Genomic DNA, 24,798 nt, shown 5'->3' on the forward strand with positions numbered 1-24,798 from the left:
TTTGTAATTTTTGATAAAGCACAAAGTTCTTTGTTAAAGTTCTACATTATAAAACGACTGATAATGTTTTTTAGAATTAATACATAATCTTGAAATACATTAAAATTTTAATTAATGAATTTAATTATTCAAACAAAAAATCAAACAAATGAATTTGAAACGAATTAATAATAATAAGTAACGATGAACAATGTAATCCAGTTTAGTTAATATTTTTAGTAATGAAATATTAAAAAAGTTGGATGGTAAGAAATGCTTTTATTAAAGATTTCTCTAATAAAAATGTTGTGAAGAATAATATGACAGGATGCCCACAAAATTCTACCGGATTCTTCTCGGAAGTCCGACGGCATTTCCACCGGAAATGCCCATCTCGAGAGCTTCTCTTCAGAATAGTATAAGAGCGTGAATACTCCTGTCAGACTTTCCAGTGAACTTTGCAAGCTTCTAAGCTTAAGGACAGAAGCTTTGAAAAGTTGAAACCCACTGCATGTACCACACGAAGACAGAAAAACTAGACATTGAGATGTATGTAAGGTACAGAATTTTAAGAAGAGAAAAAATAAGTTTTGTTTCCGTGATAAATTAATTGTAGGTACTTTTAAATTACCAATGTCTTCTTTTCTGCTTATCCATTAAAGAAGCAACTACTAGCTACTCATTAAAGATATATCTTTATATATAAAGTTATACTTTTATTCATACACATAAAATTTTATCGAAGAATTAAATAATCGATATTCACATAGAAATTTAATTTAAAAAATAACTCAATTAGGTTTTGATCATTTGAAATTGTTAGTACAAAAATGTTACAATTTTTACAAAATTGTATCCTGCGAAGTTCGTGTTGGTGACCAATAAATTTACACTGGGACTGGAAAATTCTTCCTGTCTATAAAAAATTTTATTTGAATCGTATATGCTTTTATCCATGTACACTATTACTATTTTCAATATTCTTGAATGAAAAATTTAATTTTTCAAATAGCTTATTTTCTAAATTTACATGACGATAAATTTTTATTTCTTTTTTATTATTTCAAAAATGTGCAGTAAAAACTTTTTAAAATTTTGCAATCGAAGTGAAGAAAAATAATGAAAATGCTTTTTGCTGTAATTTTTATTAATAATTTATATGTTTTTAACTGAAAAAAGGAATATTTTAAAAATGACTCAAATTTATTCATGCGATAATCATGAAAAATTTTTTTGTATGCAACTATATGAATAAATTTCTAAAGTCCAATATTGATATTGGATTTTTCAAATTTAAAACTTTTTCTAAAGCTCTACATCATTTTTAAAAATGTTTCTCGTCAATAAAAGTATCCATTATTCACCTGCTTCTTGTTTGAAAAAAAATTCTCCATCTACTTTATCATTTATTTTTAATTTTAATAAGATGACAAGAGCACATCTGAAGACAATTCTTTAGAATAGCAAATACTTGCTATTTTTTATTTTAATAATATTATGATTTATCAATAAATTTTTTATTAAAAAAATTTTTTTAATTTTTGCATGTTATTATGTCAATCTAAGACATAAATAATAAATAACTTAAAAAAATAGATATAAAGACATACTAGGGTGAGTTTATTTCAGCGACGAAAAGTTTGAAGTATTTAATGAATTTCCTAATTGCCAAGGGGTTTTATTAGAGATATTATCTCTTAGATTTATTAGGGGTGCGTTGGGAATACACATTGCGTTGTCCAATTTCCGAGAGAGCTACAATATATTACTGTATATCTGTTTGGCGAGCCACGAAACTGTCGCCAGTATTCGTCTCTGGGTCTCTCCAGCCCGAGCATACATACAATAAAACTACCACATATGTATATATGAGTAGAAATGCAAGCTCATGAACGTAGCTATGTAAATCCATTAAGTTTCGCGATTTACTAAGAAAATTCTTGTATAAATCACCACTTTCCAGAATTTAAATGAAAAAATAACTAAAATTATTAACAATACCTTCTAAATATCTAAATATGGATTAATTTTTTGTGTGTATAATTAATAATTTTTTAAATAACACACCAAAAGAATTTGAAATATTTTAATAAACCAAAGAAAGTTTTTGTGTGGAAATTTTTTCAAGGGATCTGAAATAAAGATCGGTATAAAAGAATGAGAAAAATAAAAGACTAGAAAGAAAAAAAAAATTTTTCATCTTCTTTTTTATACTTTTACCCCCTCATTGTGACACCTTTAAAACACGAGAAAGCAAAGCAGTTGTGCCTACTGCGGAAATGCAACGTCCAGAAGCCTTCAGAAGCCATAAAATGCGCGCGCCATTTGCCCGGCAGTTCTTTCTCAAAACAGTGAACACCAAACGAGCAAAAGTGTGTGGTATACAAGAGATGTAAAACTGTGAAAAGGCCCAAGGATGCATTATGCAAAAAAATACACCTGACTTGTGTCTTGTCTTCTCGTTGAGCTTTGCAAATATTTCAGACAGTTGAATAAAAATATCAAAGAAACTCTAACAAATATACATATATTTATATATGTATATATATAACTTACTTCAGCTTGATTTTAATACCAAGTTTTTTCAGAATGATATTGTTTTTCTATTAACTTGATGTTATCAACAGTAAGTAGATAGTTTTAAATTGATACAAAAAAGAAAAAAACTAGTTATTAATAGTTAATATTTATTTGAATAAGTTTAAAGAAAAAAGGATTAAAATAGGCAATTATATCAACGTTTGAGTTATGTTTACTAATTGGAGAGATGAATTTATTTATCAATTTTTTAAAATAATTTATTTGATTATAATTAGCAAATGCATGGATCTTCTGTTTATGTAATAAAGGATCATGTCAAACAGATGATGTAAAAACGAATGCTATTGACTCGAGAAAAATTATGCAACACAAACTTTCTTGACTTTTTTTCATTTTTTTTTATCTGTGATTCTTCTATACTGTTTTAATGAAGTTTAAAACTAGTAATGACTTTCCTTGACGTTTTATAACCAGTTAATGTTATTAAATACATAAATAATTGCCTTTTTTAAAGAAAAACATTGATACTTGATACAAACAAAAAAACTAAGAATATTAAAGTATTTTTATAAGAATGGAAAAAAAATTAATGTCAATGCTACCATAAATATTAAATAATTTTGTTAAAAACTTTTAAACACTTCACTACAAAAATGATTAAATATTCACAAATCAGTCAGTTATTTCAAAAGCGTTGTAAAAGCCCTATGAATGTCCCCAAAACCATAAAATATTAATATTTTGTTTGAAGTAAAAATTAATATTTCAATAAATATGTTATATTTTTTAAACTTTATCGAATGAGTTAAAAAGTTATAAAGCATTAACTATCTCACTTGATAAAACTTGAATATTTTATGAAAGGATATTCATAAATTGCGAAAATTCATTTTTTATAATTCCTCTGAAAATTCTAATTTATCATTGAAAGCTATCTCTGAAAAGTATTCAGTTAATATATTATGAGCATGCCAATGGAACATGTTGACAATGGTTTTTAGGGAGAAAAAGACTAGTTAATAAATTGAATTTTTAATTCAAATGCTTAAATAAAATTTTAATATTATATAATGAGATTTAAAAAAGTACGTAAGGTATAATGATAAAGATAAAAAGAATAATTAATTTTCATTTTATTTTCATATGTAATTATTTTCTAATGATAAAAATTCAATTTTCATAAGATGACATAGTTCTTGTTCATTAAGTTTTACGAAAAAATCAAATAATTAAGATATCACAACAATATCAAGAAATGACCTCACCTTAACTAGAAAAAATCTATTTACATATCTATACATATAAATCTATAAAAAATTCAAATTTTTTAAATATAATGAAGCATTCTTATAAAAATAATTATTGATAAACTTTAAGAAAAGAAACAAAAAATCCGCTTTACTTAATTACCTCTGATGTTCTATTATTATCCCAACAAACTAAGAAACATAAGAAGAACTAGACTTCATATGACAAGCAATTACAAAATAATGTAAACATTAGATCCCGTAAAGCATGCGTTTATAGCGTCAGAAAATATAGAGATGAATTTTGTACCCACGTGACTCTGCAAACACATTCTTGAGTACCTGCAGTTTTTAAATAATATTACCTCGTTTTACCTTAACACTTTACGTTATTTTAAGTGTCATTATTTACGGTAAATTATTTTCATTGTTCAAAAACTTGTCATAATATCCCTACTGACGTTTTAAATTTCATTCTTTTAAAGTAATAAAACAGTCACTTTGAATGCCAACATCAAAGAAAAACAAAAGATAGGTCATGCATTTGAATAAATTAATACAAATTTTTTATTTTCAATATCAAAGTAGATCATTTTTGTTTTTATATACTGTTAATAATTATTTAAAATATATTTTTGATTGTTGTTCAAATATTTATAACAGAAGAAATAGATTATTTATCAAAACAATAAACAAAATAGAAAGAAAACCTAACGAAATCATTTGTCATTAATGAATCAATAAGAGGAATGATGCTAATCAGCATAACCAAAACAGTTAAAAACTTTCAGAATAGTCAAAGTTGGAAACTTTACTCCAGCGTTTTTAAAATAATACTCGGACCATCAACAGTTTAAACAAAATTACGAGTTCAAGTATGAAGTATTCGGACAGTTTGAAGGTTGATCTGCAGCGATTGGAGAATCAAGAGAAAGAGGAAATGAAATGAAAGAGACGAAAATGCAATAAAAAAAAATAGAGAAAACGTTGATATCGGTCTGGCAAATAAGAGGATTCTGACATGACTCGATCGGTTCTCGAGAAATCCGGTCTAACATGCTCCCGTCGACGAGTTGGTCAACTTCTTTCTTGTCAAGACTGGAAGACATTGTGAGTAACTCTCTACGTCTCTTTCTATTATCTCATTTGCTCTTCAACAAACCGAGATACGACCTCCTTTATTGCTTTGATTCTCAATACAAACCTCATAAAAGTATACAATTACTAAATGACCCTTATCTTCTTCTGCTTCTTGTAATGTAATATTTGAGTTTCATTCCTAACCGAAAATTATTTTTTTATTTACTCCCTACCAATCATTTCACCCTCTTAAATTCAAAATAATCCATCAACAAATAAATCAAGAAATAATTTATCCAATTATTTTCATTGGTAGGTTAACGTACAAACTCACCGAGAATGTCTTCCCTGGTCTTGATTCCTGGCTACAAATCGCACAATACTAAAATCCCCAAGGAGCAAATGTAAAAGATAAACACTTGAGATTAACGCACAGACACGTAAAACACAAAGCAATCACAATAAAACCCTCTCACTAGAAATTAATTAGATGTTTTATTAAAATGTTTTTGCTTTTTTAAACAATTGTTAATACTAAATGTAATTATTTAGTAAATATATCTTTTAATTATTATTACTCAACGAAATCAATAAAAAATTATGATATTTTTTATGTGGAATATTTTAATAATAATGACTGTATTTGCAGCAATATTCAGTCTTTAGCATCAACTATCAATCATAAAATATAGATTGGTGTAAAAAATAACCAAACAAGTCGAGAGTGAAGCCGCTTGTCGCGGACCTCGACTGTGACGTTTAACGCGTCGCAAATTTACACAACAATCGCGTCCAGTTGATAAACGTGAACTGACTGAGCTCACCGACTTTCAAGACTGTCCGCGCGTTTGTTGTGTCGCGCAACTGCTTTCGCGCCGGTTCTCTCAGTTTCCGCTCCCCCGTCACTTCATCCCGCTTCCAGCTCCTTTACAGACCATTTAAATGTATCCTTGTCTATTTTATTAAACTATCTCACTTGCTCGCTCAATCCTCCTTTGCTTTTATCCTATTCCGATTCCGTCAGGGCACTTTAAAATTCCTCGGAACTTCCTTAGAATCAAAATCTTACAGTGAATTTACTTAGAAAATTGAACCAAATTTTTGTTTCAAATTTTACTTATGCATCAATGAATTTACTTTTTGCATCTATTTGACTTTATGAATAATAGAATTAATTTCATTATTTCACAAAAGAAATTGAATTAAATCAAATTGATAATCTTTAAAGTGTAATTTCATTATTAAGACACCATCACTTTATTTAGCAGGATTCCTTGCGCCCACGATATTCGCTTGCGGTTTGACCGAGCGACCCAATTACGAAAGAGAACATGAGGGTCTCTAGTGCAAGCTTCTCTCTGACATTACTCCTTCCTGCCTCCTTTTTCCTTTATGTCAAATACAACATGGACACGTATACAAGAAAAGAGAGATTTTATAAGATTTCTAGAAATCCTTTACCTTCACTATTTCAATTTCTTGTCATCTAAAATCTCACTCTTTATCTTTTTCATACATTACTTTTTTTATTTTAGAATACTTTAATATTTTTCCATTATTTATGTCTTTGCTCGTGGTGTAGAGTGGCAGTTTTTACCATCGAGTTTCGTCAATAACTAGTTGAAGTTAACATGCTAAGTTCTAGAGAGTATCGTTACCGGAAGTTTACTCTCGTCAGGAATGACTAATTGATTAGTACCAAAACTACTTCCGAAAGACACGAAGTGTTAGTTCTGACGGATAGGAAGTTTAGTATCTTTTCTATATACTTACTCAAATAATTATTATATAATTATCATAAGATGATCATTCAATTTATCATGTATTAGCAATGATTTATTAACGTTAATTTTCTCGTTAATTCACTTAGTTTGTTTTTATCCTATACACAGTACTTAATGAACAATACTATCGACTAATTTTTAACTAAAAAATCTGATTAGTAAAATAAGATTTGCTTTAATTGTTGAAACATTTTTCAATTCATTATTTCTTTTATTTATTTATCTTTATTGGACAAAAAAATTATTATGAAAAAAAATAACTGAACATGTTATCTTCGTTATTCGTTGATATTGATAACAAGAACTAGATAGAAATTTAATGACTTTGTTATTTTATATATTTTCAATGTTAGTTCAATAATAAAAAAAATGACAAAAACACAAAGGCTGATTAATTATTGAAAGAATAAAAAACATTTGATAGAATACACTTATAAATAGACATGTAATGTTGATTCGAATAAAAAGATATCTTTGACATTGAAACTTAAATTGATTTAGAGTAACCTTGATAAGAGAAGTAAAAAAAGATTATCGAATTCAAAATTTATAAGTTTGCTGACTGGTCATCTTATTTTTATTTTATAAAATAGAAACGATAGATTTTGTTCACAAAAAAGGATCAAACTAACGTGTTTATTTTTTAAGTAAATGTATTTTAATTATATTTAGAAATTTATTTTAATGATAAAATGATCGGAATATTCATTTACATTTATTTCAATAAGATATTAATTAAAAAGCATTTTTGATGCTTACATTGAAAAATAATTCAAAGGCGATCATACAATTGTTCACATATTGAAATCGAATAAATAATTATGACATGATGTTAGTTATTTTATGCTGATGAAAGGAAATTAATAATTATTAAAATTACTTTTTTTCATAATAATATGTTTTTATAAGTACGTAAATTTGTTAAGTTATCCATTATTACTTAATCATCAATTCAATAATGATAAAAATAATAAATAAAAAATAAACTTTAAAGATCATTTACTTTGAAATTTCAGCTTCATCATCACAATTATCATTTGTAAAAATTGGGTACTTACAATTAATAAAAAAAAATTCGTATAAAATGTAAAATTAAATTTCCTTTCAACGATAAAAAGTCTATTTTTTTATTATCAGAAAAAACGGAAATGTTTTCAGATTAAGTCACACGGATATCAACAGGGATTTTATAGACCTTCATTCGACATTTCCGACTTGTATTTCGTCTTTACAAACGACTTTTCTATCCATGTACCAAGCCAACCTCATCTTTGGTGCCACCATAATTTCCAACTTCCTACGACGACTTTTTTCTCTTTACGTCCATCTTGAATGTCGATATACAACTGTCGTTTCACCCATGGGATATTTTCCTCTAACCATTTTATCCATCCATCCTGCTTCTTTGGACTTTTATTACAGGACAAACACTTTGACAGCATGAGAAAAGTAAAGAGAAAAGTCATAAGAACAAATGGAAGAAAATAAAATGATTTAATAGTTAACTGTATAGGTTTTTTCCAGGTCATGGAGTCTCAAAAACTTATCAATTAAGTTAGTGAGTAACATTAGTAGAAAAGTGGTAAAAGGAAAAACGAGGAAAGAACATAGATATGTATCGAATTCAAGATGATATATAGCCAGAAGTGCTTAAACTAAAGTTTCATCGATAAAAAAAAAAAAGAAAAAAGATGAAAACAAGTAGCAGCAAGTATTGCTGTAGTATGAATCCAAGTGGCGTTTATACACGAGGCATTCGAGCATTTCTCCTACTCTTTCCATACTCACGAGCATCTGTTTCACATGTATATGTACTTAAGTACTCAGGATCCAGTTTACTGGAAACTTTAAGCATCAGCATGCGTACCACTTGACCGAACAATACCGACCAACTCTCTGGACAATCCGAGTGTTTGAGTTAGCTAGATAAACTTTTGCATATAATATCAAATACTGCCATACAATCATTGCAACGTTTCAAGAGATTGATTATAACATTGATTTATGATCTTACTTTATACACATTTCAATTGTAAATAAATAAAGCTTAATGTAATGTGTACTATTTAATATACTTTTTTTTATCTCATGATTAAAATACATTTGTCTGACTCCCACAAACATATTAAGAGTACAACGTACGTGTGAAATATATAATTGAAGAGCGAAATTTTGTCGGCCGGAATTCCAGAACGAAATTGCATGTGAGCTTGCGAGAGAGGAAATTTATTCGATCATCTGTTTGCAGATCATAGAAAAAGATAAAAGATTAGCAGAAAATAAAGAGAACAAGAGAGATAGAAAACAGTAGAAAATGTTGAGAATTTATGGTTAATAATCTGACAATAAAAGATCCTCAACAAGCAAAAAGATTCAATGTCAATTTTATGAAAAATAAAAAAATGTGTATATGCACTGAGAACTTTTTTTAGCCATTTAAATGATGAATAAAATGAAGATTAATAAAGAATAAATACTAGAAATTTACTCATAATCTGAATGAAATGATTAAATGACATTGACGATTTTGTCAAAAACATATTTAATGAAAAAATAAAATATTTACTTTTTATCCTACCCAAAAGATTATTGAATATCATGTCAAATTCACTAATAATCGTTTACGTAGCTAAAATTTTGTAAATTTTAGGCAAAGTAAAATGATAACAGATTCCTTTAATAAACGTTCAGTATATATTACTAAGTAACTATTATTATATAAAGAATATTTGCACTTCATTGTTTCATAATCTCCCATACTCATTTGAAAGTACCAACATGTTTTGAGCTAAAGTTCAGATCTTCCACAAATTAATTATATGTTACAATGAACTAAAGTTGGTAAAATTTCTTTGTAATTAATCAAAAATTATGTAGTTAACTTCTACAACCATTGTTTTCAAGTAAAGAAGTATTTTTCGTGACCTAAAAACCGAACAAAAATAAAATAAGAAGAAATAAAAGTGACGAATACAAAAGCAAATGATGTAAAATTAATTACATAGTGTAGAGATGTAGCTTAACCTTCTTGGGGCAGTGCGTACATAAGTTAAGCTCTCCCTAATTGTACTTGTTGCACCCCTTTTGGACTGAACGATTCTAGTCTGGCACTTTGCCAAACCTTTGACAAACGACATTCAGTATGGCTTTTAAACTCGTGTTTGTTAATTTGTAATAAAAAAATTTGTTAGATAGGTGGAAAAGTATTAGGAATACATAAAATAACTCAAAAACTTGTTTGCTTGAGTGAAAAAATTCTCTTTTATGAAGAAGAAAAGAACAAAAAAAATAGAAAAGCACAAAAAGAAGTGTAATATAACAGAGATGAAAATCCCAGTGATGATATTGCTCAGAAAAGAAACAAAAGACTCGACTATCATGTCTCACTACAATCACTAATTACACTTTTCCCTAACAACTTTCACAATCGTCTTATTTTCTCTATTCATTGTTATTACACAGCTTCTTTCTTCCTTCTTCATCTACTCAATTTCATACGTGAATAATTACATCTCTTTGTAATTTTGAATTTTTACTATTCAAAAATTTTCGTCAAAGTAGCATGATTATTAAAATGCCAACAATTTAACACGAGAATATTGAAGGGAAATTTTACATTCCCAAAAAGTCTTAATGAATTTACGTCGAAAAAAAAATTATAATTTATAGTTTTTGATAGTTAAGTAACTAAAAGAATTTTCAAATGCCATCCTGTAATCAGCCTTTCTTTCTGACTTTAGTATTTTTTAATGCAATTTATGCAAAATACTTTGTAAATATTAATATTTTATTAAAACCTGTATATAATAAAAATTCTATATCAAGCTATAGAAGAAAACATATTAGCTAAATTTTGCAAATATTTTAAAATATAATTATATTTTAGATTTGTATTTAAATAAATAAATAATGAATAACTTACCAAATACTACTTAATTGATAAGTACTCTAGTCTTTTAGTCATAATATTAAGCTTGAAACCTTTAAATTTTTAAGTTGAAATTATTAATTACGTAGCTTTCGAATTCTCGAATTTTCTAGAAATATCATAAGTCATACCAAACAATATCTTTATCACTTGGATGATTTTGAAAACCCTCAATTCTGTTTGACAATGATCAATCACTAGTGTAAGGATGTAATAAATGTCAATGGTATATTAACGATCATGATTCGTACCTGTAATAAATGATTGACATTAAAATGTAGTTTTTATACGTACGGTGATGGACGTTAATAGATTGTTAGATAAATATTAAAAAATTGAAAATACAAAAAAGTCTTTATTACCATAACATAGGTTAATTAATTGGCATATCAAGTACATAGTGCTGTGGAAAAAAAATCAAGTAGATATTCGCTAAAATTAAAACATTACTACACTTCTGAACCCTAAAAAATAACACTTTTAACTCAATACATAACACTACACTACACTAAATCACATTGAAATGTTGGCTAATTTACTCATTCCTCGGTTCAATAAAACCACAACACTCGTATACTTTTTGTAAATAGAATAATTGAATTCAAACTGCCTAAAAAAACACGAAAAACGACAGACCTACAACGAATTTTAACAAAGAGACTCGGACAATTGGTATGACAACACATTTGGCGGCAAAAGTTTTCGTCTCAATCAATAATTGTGTCAATATACAACAAAAAAAAAGTTTTTTATCCAAATTTCTGACTCACTTTAATACCAACAATAAAATGAAATAATTATATGTAAAAATTATCATAAATTAGTCTACAAGAATATCAAATATACGTGAAAATTTACAAGCACAATTTAAGCTTGACCAAGTATGCCACCATCTTGGATTTTATTACGATGACGCAATAAAGTGGTCGCCACTATAATCAGACAGCTTAATTCAATTGATTAAATCAAACTATCGATACATTTTAAATAATCGATAGATTATTTCCTCAAAAAATATATGAAGTGTATCATTTATGGACTATACACTTATTTTAGTGAAATAATTTTATAACTTGTGATTAATAAATTATTTATAAAATAAACAGTAAATAAATTGAAAATATTGATCATTCAGCAAGAAATTTATGATAAAATTCAGAAATAATTTTATTGAAAATGGAACCCACATGACTTTTTTGTTCTCATTCATCACTATGTATCGAACGTATCTTTGTATCCTTTATCGTACAATTTAAAAGTTGCTGCATGCACTACTTTAATTACTGGACTTCAGTCCGAATAACTGGGGACGAATACTAAAATCACAACTAAGTGGAGAGTACCAAGTACTATACAGGGAGAAAAACAGGAAGGAAAGACGACCAGAGAGCTGGCAAGAGAATAAACGTGACTAGGAGTAAAAGGAGAATTTCGAGAGTTCATTTCCATGTGCCTTTTGATGAACAGTCCACGATAACGATGGTAAGAGCCAAGAGTCATATAATACTGGACTAAACGTCGGACTCTTTGAAGTACACCCAGCGTAAATAATTTTCTATCCAGATTCGAAATAAGCTATTGCATTCGACCTGATGACTTCAACTAAAACCGTCCGTAAACATTAGTGGTCTCTAATTAGGGGATTTTGGTACCCAATCACGCTGCTTGCAATGTGCAGCTAGTTGAATTAGTTATTACATCAATGTGAAGCCTTTGATCACTTCCCAACTATCTGTTAATTAAGTAACTTTCTTTTATATTCTTTTATGTAAATAAGAAGCTGAACTAGAACGAGTTCTTCGCTTTTTCATTATTTTATTTTTGACGAAGCTCCAAAGTATGTTAAATCTTCATTAAAAAATTTCCAACCACTCGCTGCTTTTTTCAAACTTTTTTTACTCATCATTATCATTTATTAGACTTATTCTCATGAAATATTACTCCAATGTTTACCTCAGATGCTAAAAAATAAGATCTCCATTATGACGTTCATCGATAGATCTTTTCTTTGGTTTACTGAATATAAATGGAACAGTTCAATACTGCCAAAATCTAATTAGTATCGAGAATGTCCCTCGAGTGTCCTAAGATTTATATCAAATTTTCCGGATAATCGGTAGAGTCCACGTAGTGCTTGGATGTTGGCAATCTTCGTAATTAAGGGATTCCATACGTACCAAAGCGAATAGAAGAGACTGGAGTAGGTAGACATTGCACTCGCCTGCGAATCCGAATAGCCGAACTCTCGCGCCGAATGCAGAATGGCAATGCAAACCGTGCGGATCGATCGTGCAAATTTACACGGTGCACACGCGACCTTCCTCTCTCTCCCTCTATAGTTCTCTCATGTCCATTTCTCGATGAAAACACGCTATGCTTCAACACTGAGTATATACGCATTTGTTGGCTTGTAAACGAGACCTATTATTGGTCAATCTTGTTTGTGCGATCAACCGTTCACCCTTGATCGCGTATCCAGTCGCGTGAATGATAACTAGTACTGCTCTCAAGCTTGTCATCAATTCAACTAAAGTCAAGCTTTTTTCACGTCATGGATTCCAATTTTATTCTCCATTATTAATTCAGAAATGTCACTCATAATATCGATGTAAGAATTTAATTAATGTTGACTTTTACTAATCTACAAATGAGATAAAATTCAATTTAGTGGTAAAATCTTTTTTAATCATAAAAATTAATGTAATTCATCAATAGAGAAACAATTGTTACAACAAAATAAAAGTGAAAAAATTGATAATTATTCAATTTATTACAATTATTAATTGTAAAAAGTAGTTTCAAATATCAACTCAATAAGTTATCCATTATTTTGCATAGTGGGTAGAATTTCCTTGCTAATAAATTAACACGACAATTGCATTAAAATTTTTAGGCTAAGTTTAGTTAAAATAAAAAATGAAAAAAATAAATAATATTAAATAATGTGGGGAAAAAAATGATCCTCTTCGCCAAGATGATGATTTAACCGATGAGAATACTTCGTGTTACTCAAAGTACTTGGTCGCAGTGGATTTAATTGCAGATATGCGAGGGCATTCCACATCACAACTCAACACTGCTCGTTCATGCCAAAGTGAAACTTGTCTAATTAGTTTACAAACTCACCTTACAATTGGCTTCGTTAAAACTACTTTACCAGACGATTCTCCGATAATTTTCATTTGATAATTGGAACAAGAATGTTTCATTTACTCTCGACTAACTCTACTTGGGAGCATCTAAAGCAGAAATATCTTGAAAGATTATTTATAAATTTCTTAACAAGCCAAACTCAATGATTCGATTTTAACAGCTTGCATATTTTTTTATTCGCTATAATCTCTTTCCAACAAACAGCTATGGTAATTAGTTGAAAAAAATAGGTAAATTACAATAAAAAAATAATCACATCAAAGTAGAAATAAAAATACATTTACCTATTTTTCAGAAAATTATGAAAATTCTCATATTTCTTTATATTTCGTCTATTATATTTTACACCCTCTTTTCTCATCTGTTTTCCCTTATTTCTTGGATGTTTTCCTGCGGCTTTTTGACGATCTCAAATGAATGAGGTTTAAGGATCTCGTTAAATTTGAAAAGTGGCTTTTCGTTCCCTCGCTCTCTCTATGTCGCACACTTGTACTCATGGTCTTCATATCGTTCGTAAGTCTGCTCCTCTTTTAAAAAAATCTCTACGCAATCCGCTCCTCATCAAATAAACTACATCCTCTTCAAATTTCCTTTCTTTAATAATAATAAAGTAGTGAATTAAAAAAACAAAAAAATTAATGATTAATAATCCCCTCAACAAGCAGCTATTCTGATTTCTGTGAAGTAAATAAGAGGTCAACTTAAATAAATAAGGGTTCGAAAATGATTTCTATTTATTCTTGAGTAAGAATAATCTTTTAACCATTAGTGAATATGTACCCTTTAATTTCATACCATATAATATATAAAATGAAAATATTTATTTGTTCAATTATATTTTTTAGTTATAAAAATAAACAACTTAAAAAATTTCATTTCATACCATCAATTTACTCAAAAATTTCTAAGTAAAAACTACTCTTATTTGTGGACAGTCACAAGTGTCGCAAAAACTATACAACTTGATATAAAAATAGTTCTGAATAAAATATAAATTACTCCAAGTTGATTTAATTTTATTCTTTTTACAATAATTTTTGCGTCTCCTTGAGTGGTTTTTATCTCTTCTGATATATCTTAATTGGTCCAAAATATTACAATGATTTTTATTACCCAGAAATTTTTATAATGTATGAAACATTAAATAATTTGAAAAATTATGAAAATTTGTCTAAAATACTTTGATAAAATTCAATAAAACCATTGGAACATAAACAAATTATTCACCTTTTAATCCATAATTCAGAGACATTTAGAAATAGCTAACAGAATAAACAGAAAATTTTGCAAAATTTACATCGAAATAATATACATATATTATAACTAAAAGCATGGAAACAATATTAATTTTACTAGTATTAACGATGACTTGAATGGAACATTCAATGCAATTTTTATTCACAAAAAATAATATATTTTTTACATTTAGGACATGTAATTTTTTGAATAGTTTACTCTATTTTTTCAATAAAAAATTTCAGCTTCAATTTTTTTGAATGTCTGTATAAAATATGTAAACCGCTTTCATTCAAGTTTAATTAAAAAGATATCTTTTTTACGTTTTTTAAAATAAAAATTAATTTAGTTTCAGCATTTAATTCAGTTAAATTGACAGTTTTATCAATTCATAATATGTAAAGCATAATAAACTGAATACAGGAAATGTGTGGCGACTTTATGATGAGTGATGATTCTAGCGATTGGAGGGAATGATGTAAATTCTCTTGAATCAAAACTAGCAGCAATAAATGTCCCAGTGGATTCGCATCAGTTGGTTTTATGTAAATATCTTTGCAAGAGGTATGTTGTGAGGGTGGTGACGTGTATCGATTTGTCGTCCGAACATTTCTCTCTCACTCTCTCTTCTTCTCTGTTTATGATGCGTAGCCGTAATTTTCGTAGCACCGGAACTTGGTTGTGCTTGGAAGTGTGGTATGCACGCTACTAATTCACGTTCCTGTACTCGGTTTCATGTATTGGTCACCAAATAGATACTCGACTGATGCAGGCGTACATTCACCCTGTGCTGTTATTTGTATCAACAAGAATTGTAGCGCCCCAACTACAGCAGCAACAACAACAACAACAACAACAACAACAACAGTAGAGAGACCATACTGCTGAAAACGCATCAGATTTCATGCAGACGCACGAACAATTTGCGTGGCCACTCTTCGTCAGGCACGTGATTACATTATGCTGTGTTGAGTAAACTCAATTATCATGCTAAATCACTCATCAATGAGCCCTGGTTACAAATAAACATTATTGTTACAAATTTTGGAAAAAAATCCTTCAAGAGAAATTTTTACGAACATGGAATCTTGAGTACCTTCATCTTCGGTACCTTATCTTAATATAAATCCTGAATTACGTGGTAAAGTGTAGAGATGTGGATCATGAGCGTTACACAGTGCAATATTGATTTCTTGATAGTCCAACATGGCGACGAGGGTGGCACACGCGCTGAGTCTTTCCTTGGTGCTGTTGATTCTCCATGGAAATCCGGGTTATTCAACCAAGACCTTTACTTTCCCTGAATATCCATACAAGGAAACTAGTAAAAATGTGAGTTAATAAAGTTAAAGTTCTTCTTCAACATATTTCCTGTCACTGGAGTTCGCCATATTGTTTTGGCGGTACAAGTGTTTAAATACGTTCATTAACTTGAAGTTTGATGACTTTTTAGATTAACTGGTTGAAAAATTAGACACTAACAGTGTCGAAGAGTGTTATATTGTACTAATTGAGGTCAATCATGATTAGACTGTAGTCAATTGTTGTCAAGCTTCTTTATACTTGAAATAAAAACAACTCTCACAAATATTTGTTTTCTTGTTTCTGTAGTCGTGAAGATTTACATAAATTCTGCTTATCTTTGTATATTCTAGTGATATAATCAACTATTATTAAGTTGATATTATTGTCTAGGAACTGCTATTTCGTGAATTTGAGCAAGCATGTGAAGAAAGTGGTGCTTGCAAAACGTTATCCCAACCAAGAAGCAGTGTAGCGAAGACTCGATGTATCCGGGAATGTGTGTCGCCCTCTTGTTATAAAGAAATCTACCTCTTTGATCAGGTAATATTGAGCACTATTCTTCAATGATCAAGAACTTATTGACTTTTTTTGTAGCTTGAAGAGGGTGAAATAGACGTGAGGCTGAACTCCTTTAAGGGTTGCTTTATGCAACGAAATGGAAGACCAAAGAAGTAGCCCGAAGAAAATAAAAACAACTTTCGCTCAAGAAATCAAAGGTCCATCAGAACAGAAGAACGACTATTCCTGTAAAAATAAAATTCAATGTCAGGGTCCAATTAATCATAGCCAGCACATTCTTCATACTTTTTACTTATTGTTAATGAACGCACAAATGTTAAGGATAACGTTGTTATAAAGGTAATAATTCTAATCCTTAATTTGCCAAACATTCATATATTACTTATTTTTGCAATTAAATGTCTTTTTTATACATTTTGCATGAGCATAAAAAAGGTGAAGATTTTATTAATAATTTCATTTTTTTAATGAAATTTTTTCATACGAAATATTGAATAGCACTATTCGAATCAATGTTTATTGTACAGTAGAGCAAATATTTCATGCACAAATGTTCAAAATGGTCCTTGTTGTTTTGCTAAAATTTTAACATAAATTTACGTTACAATGCAAACCATTTTAACAATGTGAAAATTTTTTGTACGCAAGACCAAATTAAGGATTAATAATAATACTCACTCAAATCTTTTTCCACTTTGGAGTTAAACCAAAATATCAACTCTTTTTGAAGTGTTCGTCTATTGGCGGAGTTATTTAAATAAGAAGAAAATGTTTGTCACTTCTAGTTAATATACGAGGGCTTATTGTATCTTGTCCTCGCATCTTTCTCTATTTATCTAAATGTATATGTCTACATTCGCGAAATCCGTAGCTCGCATACGTCGAGGCAGAGAACGCGAGATAAAACGCACTAATCCTATTTGAAGAATAATCCAATAATCCGGAAGAAATTCACAGGCATGCGATGTTGAATAATAATGCACAATTTCCAACACGTAGAAATTTTTATATATAATAAATATTTATCAATTAAATTTTATAAGATCAACAAAACTATTTTTCCTCTACAATTAATTAATCTTTATTCATTAATTTACCAACCAAAATAATCATAATCAATTATTAATGAACTATTAATTAACTAAATACGAAACAAATGTAATAATGGATAATCATAAAATTTACAATCAGCTATCAATAAATAAACTGTTATCTAAATCTTAAATTATTCTCGAAATCTGAAAAAAATTCAATTATTAAAAGATAGTCATAACTAAAAATTATGATACCTAATTCTTAAGACTAAAATTATCATTAATATAATTAATGCCAATTTATTAATAATAAATGAAAGTTTTCAATGGCTGTAACATCTTATACACATTTCAATCAATTGTTATTAGTCAATTAATAAAATTAAAAACTGATAAAATTATATTGCCACTGTTCTATACTTACAATCTGAATTAAGCCTTCCACATTTTCCTTCTCAATTGTATTTGTGTTGATTAAATCATAAATATATTCATTCAAACTTTGTACTGTCGTCTGAAATAATGAAGGAGTATTTCTAATAGAGGTATATCCAACTTGGCGTATTTGTTTATCATAAAGAGCTTGTTCTATGCATCCACTATTACAATACAATGCATTTCGAAGCCAAGTTTCTGCGAATTCGAAGAATTTTTGCTGATCGTATTTGCATTTGATCACTGAATTAATCCTTCTAATAGTCCAAGGATAATCGCAACAGCATCTTAATACTTCAGAACAATTTTTACGACAAAAATGGAAGAAGTTTGTTAAAGAAATGAACATAAATTCCCACTCAAATGGTGACATCTAGAAAATGATGAATTTGCAACATTAATTCAGTAAATATATTAAACAAAAAAAAAATGTAAGGAATATTTTTGTTACCCTTCCAAAAAGTTCTAACATTTCTCGGTATATAGCTGGTAAAATAGTTTTTGTTTCATTTTCTTCAATATTAATATTTATAGACTGACAGCCTGTCATATTACTACTCCAAACTGCGTCCCAAAATTTTAAAGCAGCAAGACTAACTGATGATTTTCGCAAAAGTGCTTCAAATAGATCGTTTACATCAATTGAAAAAATAGTTTTACTAGTTATAGCAAATTTCATTTGATTTTTTATCACTAAAGCCAAACAGATAAAACTTGCAACAGAAATCTCATCATAATGTTGATTACTTGTTTTTTTATAAAGATTTTGCATAAAACTTTTACTTTCAATGAGTAACAGAACAACTGGAAAGTTAAATGATATGTTAACATATAAAAAAAATCTTATTATTGGAATTTTTGACAATAAAAATAAATCGAATAATAAAAAATGTTCCTTTACACTTTTCATTTGCTTCTGAATCAAGAGCAAGAATTTTTGAGATAAGAATAATTATGAAACATTCAATGAACTTGTTGATTTTAATATCATCACGTTCTAAAGTTTCCAATAATTTTGAAAAACATTCAATTGCCATATTATTTGTGAGTTTGTCATTGGAAGATTCACATAATAATTTCAGATATTTTTCAACATTTTCTTCTATAAAACAATTTAATTAACACATGAATTAAAAATGAATATTGAGTTCTACAATAATTTCTCACATATTAAAAAATAAATAAAATATCTGATTGAAAATATGATGATAAATGGAAAAATTTCATTATTTACCACAGTCTTGTTCATAGTGAGATAATAATTGAGGAAGTTCCTTCCACAATAGCGTTGTGATGAAAAAATCAATTGAGTTATGTTCAAGTATTATTTTATTAAGTTCTTCAGACGCCCTTTCCACGACTTTTCCTTTACCTGATAGAAGAGAATTCTATAAAGAAATTGAAAAAACTTTTATTGCTTCAGTCGACTTTCAATCATAAATAAAAAATATATATTTATCTATAATTGAGAAAAGGTTTCTTTGATTCTACTAATTTTTATAAACATTAATAAAAATAAGGTTCATGAGTGATCATAATCAAGATTATGTTACGCCGTACCATTAATGAGGCAACAACAATATTCTTGTTCTCTACTCCCACTGTTTCATAAATGTTAGTAATAGGTGGCTCGGCTTCCAGAGATAATTTAACAACTTGATAACGAATTTCATTAGGAAATATAGTAGTTTGAAATACACTCATAAGTATTATTGGATGATGAACGTAGCAAGATTCTACTCCTAGTTTATTCAAAAGCAAAATAATTTGATGTATTGCATCATCTATATGTTTGTTCGATTTTATAGTGTCATATTCCAATAACAAAACCTAGAAATACAAAAATGAATTGAAAACATTATCGTAAATTAATAATGTACGAAAATGAATAAAATAAAAAAAATTCAATACTAACTGAAAGAAAAAACCATGTTATTTGAATGATGAGTATTTGAGGAGGATTATCTGGAGAAAAGTTGACTATTTTTTCTATTAGTGGAATCTCACGCAAACTACTTCTAACATTTTCACTGAAAAAATAAACAAATACATTAAAAATGAATGAAATTGTTGTTAAGAAGATGTTTTTCATTTTACTTACTCCAAATTATAGATATAATGAAGAAACAAGCATAAAAGAAGAGCATCCATGCTAGATGAATCACAAGTAGATACGGAATTTGTTGCAAGAAGTGAAAGTCCATCATTAATATATAAATGAAAACCAGTGGATCCATCACTCCATTTATCTACTGATAAAAAATTTTTTGCTTGAATTAATATTATGTGAGCCATAAACTCACGAATATAACTTTTGTTTTCTGATGGCAGTGCAGGATCTTGAATTTGCCGAAGAAAGTATTTCAAATATTTTTCAATTATTAACTGGTAAGATAATTTTTTAAGATCAACAAGAGGCTCCAATGTAAATAATAAAGTTAAACACTTGACAAAGCTTTTGCTTAATGCAGAAAGCGTTACTTGAAATTCATCTATTTTCTGTTATCCCATGAAATAAATAGTATACTTTTGTTAAAGTCAAAAAAATTATTTCTATTTCTGTCAGAACGAAGAAAAATAAGAGTTGAAATAAATACTTGAAAGTTAGGAATAATGACATCAATAACTATGTCAAAAGAGAATTGAATAATCTCGCGTAACAGCTTAGATCCTTTCGTTTTTTCGACATTTTGACTATTTAGTGTTTCAGAATCAAAACTAAAATTTTCATCAAAGCTTTCATTTAGTCTGAAAAATCAACAATATTTTATGAGGAAAATAATTACTATGGAAATTACTATAACAATATTTAATAACTATTTTAGATAGAGCATAGGAACAGATACACTTACCGTAACCCTTCTATACAAATTCTTAAAGCAAAATAAACAGCTTTGGAAATTGGTAGTAAATCTTCACCAACGTTTTCAGAAATAATTTTACTTAAACCTTTCAAACAATCTTCATATAACTTTTGTATATCATGAAGTTGTGATTTCGTTATGCGATCATCATTTATATACTGCATTACAACAGATAAAAGATGACTACCATTTATTATTTCGACTGGATGTTGTGTATAATTAATATTCAGATTTTTTATTAAAGATAATAATTGATCGATGTAACTGCTTATAATGAATGGAGTGCGAATAATTCTTGCTCTAATAATAAAAAAATTCATTATATTTTCGGTTAATGTTGTCGTATTAAGTAATTAGTAAATTTATTTTCTCAATTTATTACTGACAAAAAGAGCATAAGAATACATACCGATCTGAACAGCTTGCAATAAAGCCTGCCATAAATTTAAGAAGATTATAATCAGAGGTTGAATTTAGAATGATAAAAAATGCAAGCTGTAGAATTTTAGCTGTGGCAAAAACAGCTAAACTACCCGTAAAAAAAATTTCATGTTTTGAAACGTGTTCGAGAAAGTTTAATATTTCACTAAAAAACAATTTCAAAACAATGTAAATACGAATAAATTAGATTGAAGTTCACTAAAGTACATTTGTTTACTGCGAAAACAATAGATTCATTTAAATAATTACAGAAAATATTCTTTGTTATGAATTGATAAACTATCACAAATAATTTTTCCAATGCCGGTATAAAGTAAATTTTCAATGTAGCTTCCTAATTGTTCTCCGGAAAAACTTCTTAGCCGATTGTTTATTTCTTTAATAGCATCAATCTATCGAAAGAAAATTTTCAAAAATAACCAATTGAATAGGAGCTTTCTTTAAGAAAAGTTACTTTTAGTTATTCTTACACATACTTGCAAAAATATTTCTGGACATAGCAAATTTTTTTTTATTGATTCCATTATTTATTCACAGAATTAAATATTAATACTAATATAAATAAAGATTTTTAGAGCAAACAAAAATCGGTTTGTAATCAAATCGTAATTTTCAAGAATAACCGTTATTAATTTTATAGAAGTTTCTTCTCTGAATTTTAACAGATGGCACTATATGTTACGTCCCGTAAAATTTAAATTTAATTACTGATCTTTTTTTTCTTACAATAATTTTTTAATCAAGTAACAGTGTAAACATTATTCTGTGGTAAATAATACAGAATCAAAAATTATAAATTAAGTCGATTTACTATATAATTTTATGTGTATATACAATCTACTATTTGTATCAATAAGATTATGTATCATAACCATAAAAAGATGCTTCAGCTAAAGCTACATCCATATCCTCCCGACGTTTTATTCTTCTACCAATTGGTTCCATATCGTTATAACACTTATCAAAGACTCTTTCTACAGCAGCCAAAGCTTCCTCTTCAGTTGTTTTACGTGAAGCTAATACCGAAATTGCTGCACGTCTTTTAACACATTCTCTATGTTTTTTCCGAAAATCTCGAAGTGATGCGTCCCCTTCGAACCATCCACTGAGAAAACTACAGTATGTAAAATTAGCAGCACGAATTTCAGTACATGCTACGTGATCAATATTCTTGAAATCTAAATTATTTTTACAGTAATCAAACATATGTATCATTTCATGTACTAATACACTTGCAATCATTCCTTTCGATTTTGATGAGTTTTGACAAATTACTATTTGATTCATTTCGGGGTCATAGCCTCCTGTAACCGAAGGATCACATTCTTCACATGAAAAATGTCTTCTTAAATCCATTGAACTGTAAAAACCATTTGAAAGTTAACACTGATTGAAGTAATAAATAATTAGCATGCCATGGCTTGTATAATAATGAATTAAGAAACCAATAAAATAATTCTGTAAAAGATTTTTAAATTTCCAAATACTTACCATCCAGAACTTTTTAATGCACCCATCATCAATTTCACTAATGGATCTATAAACAAAAAATTAAATGAGTTTTTTGCAGTGCTAAAAAATTTTTAACAATAAGAACATAAATAATTTATTCACTCACGTGTTTTAATACAATCGTATAGTTTTTTTTCACAATTAAATTTTTTAAGATCCTCTTTACCTTCTTGCATTAAAATAGTCTTAGAAAAAGTTGTTTGTTTATTTTTTCGTCTATCTGGATAAAGATCTAAACCATATATTGCACCACTATCATCAGGAATAGTTTTTTTTACAGGTGGTTTAAAAATTTCTTCTGATGGTTTGTTATTATCTTTATTATCAGACATATTGAAATACTTATTGAATCAATATTTTTAATTATCTAAAATAAAAACAGTTAACCAATTTCAAAGATTAATTAATTTTTTCCGGCTTTTGTGTTTTCTTTGAGGTTATGTTCTTTTGAAATTCAAAAGGCATGTACACTCAAAAAATTTCCATGACTCCCATCATAAAGTACATGTGCACTCAGCTTTATTAATCCCTGGCTTGTATTTACCCGACGAGCAATTGGCGACCGCGGGAATAATTTTTATTTATATTGAGATTCCAATCTTGAATGTCATAAGTTCAGGGTGAATTGAAAAAACTATAAATTTTAAGATTATATTAAAAATATGATGTTTTAGCATATGAAAGGATTTTTTTTAACATTTAAAAGGTAAAAAGTTCTGTCATGAATAACAACAATTAATAGCAATTTTTTAAAAAAAAGGTAATTGATTATTTATTTTCTGCGTCTCGGAATCAAGATGGCCGTTCAAACATAACACTAGAAAGTTATAATTTATTAATTTCTTAAGTAATTTTTGTTGATGATTGTTAATTGCGGCTGACTTTTTTACTTTTTGATAAAAAAAAAAATTATTTTATATCCTAAACTATTATACTTTCAATATAATTTTAAATTTCATGATTTTTTCAGTCTCGCCTAATAAGCTTCAAAAATTCAAGATGGAAAACCCAAATATAAAAACATCATTACGCGCAATAATTGCTCTTATGGTATAGGGAAGGCATTAATGAAGCCGAACATACTTGAATTTTGACTCAAGAAAAATTTTTCTCTACAGATTACTTTGTGAAAAATAAGTACTTTTCAACGATTAAGGTCAAATCTCGAAAGGCGAGACGGATTCTAGAAACGATTGAAATTAATAAAAAACACAAAAAAAATATTTTTTCACTAATTGTCATGGCTGACCCAATTTTTATCAGCCGTTCATTCTAAAATCAGTATTTTAATTTTATCACTGCGTTTTTTTTTTACAAAATTTTGTATACAATTCTGTATACCATTCTTTAGATCATTTATAATTATTTTTTATATGAAAGAAACCAATAAATAAATCTTATATTGTGAAGAAAAATTTGAGGTGATAATCCCCTAAACAGCCCAGCCATAATGAAGTCGAGTATACATGTGTTTATATACAATTGCAGAGAAAATATAATATAATAGACCTGCATAGAAGTTCAATGTTGTGTTCTGTTTAAAGATTACCCCAAGCCACTCCAACCGAGTTGAACTCCTACCTGGCTCCATAAGAACCCATACTAAATTTTTGGAACACTCTTTTCTCTGACAATTGCAATGGAAAAAACTATTTCTTTTATTGCTTTATTATCGATGAGATGAGATTACAACTACATAAAAACAATTGGACGCGGTATGTCAATTTTCAAAGTTCGCGT

The 24,798-nt window shown here is 28.3% G+C and overlaps 3 protein-coding genes across 4 annotated transcripts; 1 reads left to right on the top strand and 2 right to left on the bottom strand.

Moving 5' to 3' along the window:
* Window positions 1-16,141: 16,141 nt before the first annotated feature.
* On the top strand, window positions 16,142-17,859 carry LOC118074995 (uncharacterized). The gene is made up of 3 exons (XM_035096573.1): window positions 16,142-16,280; window positions 16,644-16,793; window positions 16,848-17,859. The coding sequence occupies exons 1-3, from the start codon at window positions 16,155-16,157 to the stop codon at window positions 16,926-16,928; spliced, it is 357 nt and encodes a 118-aa protein (XP_034952464.1). The 5' UTR covers window positions 16,142-16,154; the 3' UTR covers window positions 16,929-17,859.
* A 116-nt stretch (window positions 17,860-17,975) lies between these two features.
* Window positions 17,976-22,199, bottom strand: LOC118074999 (uncharacterized). Its single transcript, XM_035096578.1, has 12 exons — window positions 21,796-22,199; window positions 21,515-21,691; window positions 21,094-21,405; window positions 20,839-20,989; window positions 20,343-20,740; window positions 20,157-20,271; window positions 19,802-20,071; window positions 19,476-19,629; window positions 19,143-19,343; window positions 18,693-19,045; window positions 18,231-18,614; window positions 17,976-18,010 (listed from the first exon to the last, which is right to left on the bottom strand). The coding sequence occupies exons 2-12, from the start codon at window positions 21,544-21,546 to the stop codon at window positions 17,993-17,995; spliced, it is 2,388 nt and encodes a 795-aa protein (XP_034952469.1). The 5' UTR covers window positions 21,547-21,691; window positions 21,796-22,199; the 3' UTR covers window positions 17,976-17,992.
* Window positions 22,200-22,336: 137 nt separating this feature from the next.
* On the bottom strand, window positions 22,337-24,721 carry LOC118075001 (mitochondrial inner membrane protease ATP23 homolog). Of its 2 annotated transcripts, XM_035096581.1 has the most exons (4): window positions 24,568-24,721; window positions 23,165-23,425; window positions 23,038-23,083; window positions 22,337-22,906 (listed from the first exon to the last, which is right to left on the bottom strand). In XM_035096581.1, the coding sequence occupies exons 2-4, from the start codon at window positions 23,388-23,390 to the stop codon at window positions 22,405-22,407; spliced, it is 774 nt and encodes a 257-aa protein (XP_034952472.1). In that variant the 5' UTR covers window positions 23,391-23,425; window positions 24,568-24,721; the 3' UTR covers window positions 22,337-22,404. The 2 variants fall into 2 exon arrangements, with proteins under 2 accessions (XP_034952472.1, XP_034952471.1); XM_035096580.1 differs by lacking the exon at window positions 24,568-24,721 and having other exon boundaries at window positions 23,165-23,591.
* Window positions 24,722-24,798: the final 77 nt, after the last annotated feature.

The sequence above is a fragment of the Chelonus insularis genome, unplaced genomic scaffold, assembly GCF_013357705.1.
Source record: "Chelonus insularis isolate UGA/USDA-ARS -01 unplaced genomic scaffold, ASM1335770v1 contig_144_pilon, whole genome shotgun sequence".
Lineage (NCBI taxonomy): Eukaryota > Metazoa > Arthropoda > Insecta > Hymenoptera > Braconidae > Chelonus > Chelonus insularis.

Excerpts from the sequence above, each read along its gene's own strand:
- LOC118074999 (XM_035096578.1), bottom strand. The coding sequence starts at position 21,546 with ATGGCAGGCTTTATTGCAAGCTGTTCAGATCG. Across the intron at positions 20,741-20,838 it reads TCATTATTCCTAACTTTCAA|AAAATAGATGAATTTCAAGT; the intron begins GTATTTATTTCA and ends ATGGGATAACAG. Across the intron at positions 18,615-18,692 it reads TGTTAGAACTTTTTGGAAGG|ATGTCACCATTTGAGTGGGA; the intron begins GTAACAAAAATA and ends ATCATTTTCTAG.
- LOC118074995 (XM_035096573.1), top strand. The coding sequence starts at position 16,155 with ATGGCGACGAGGGTGGCACACGCGCTGAGTCTTTCCTTGGTGCTGTTG. Across the intron at positions 16,281-16,643 it reads ACAAGGAAACTAGTAAAAAT|GAACTGCTATTTCGTGAATT; the intron begins GTGAGTTAATAA and ends ATTATTGTCTAG. Across the intron at positions 16,794-16,847 it reads AAATCTACCTCTTTGATCAG|CTTGAAGAGGGTGAAATAGA; the intron begins GTAATATTGAGC and ends CTTTTTTTGTAG.
- LOC118075001 (XM_035096581.1), bottom strand. The coding sequence starts at position 23,390 with ATGTCTGATAATAAAGATAATAACAAACCATCAGAAGAAATTTTTAAA. Across the intron at positions 23,084-23,164 it reads ATACGATTGTATTAAAACAC|ATCCATTAGTGAAATTGATG; the intron begins GTGAGTGAATAA and ends TTTTGTTTATAG. Across the intron at positions 22,907-23,037 it reads GCATTAAAAAGTTCTGGATG|TTCAATGGATTTAAGAAGAC; the intron begins GTAAGTATTTGG and ends TGGTTTTTACAG.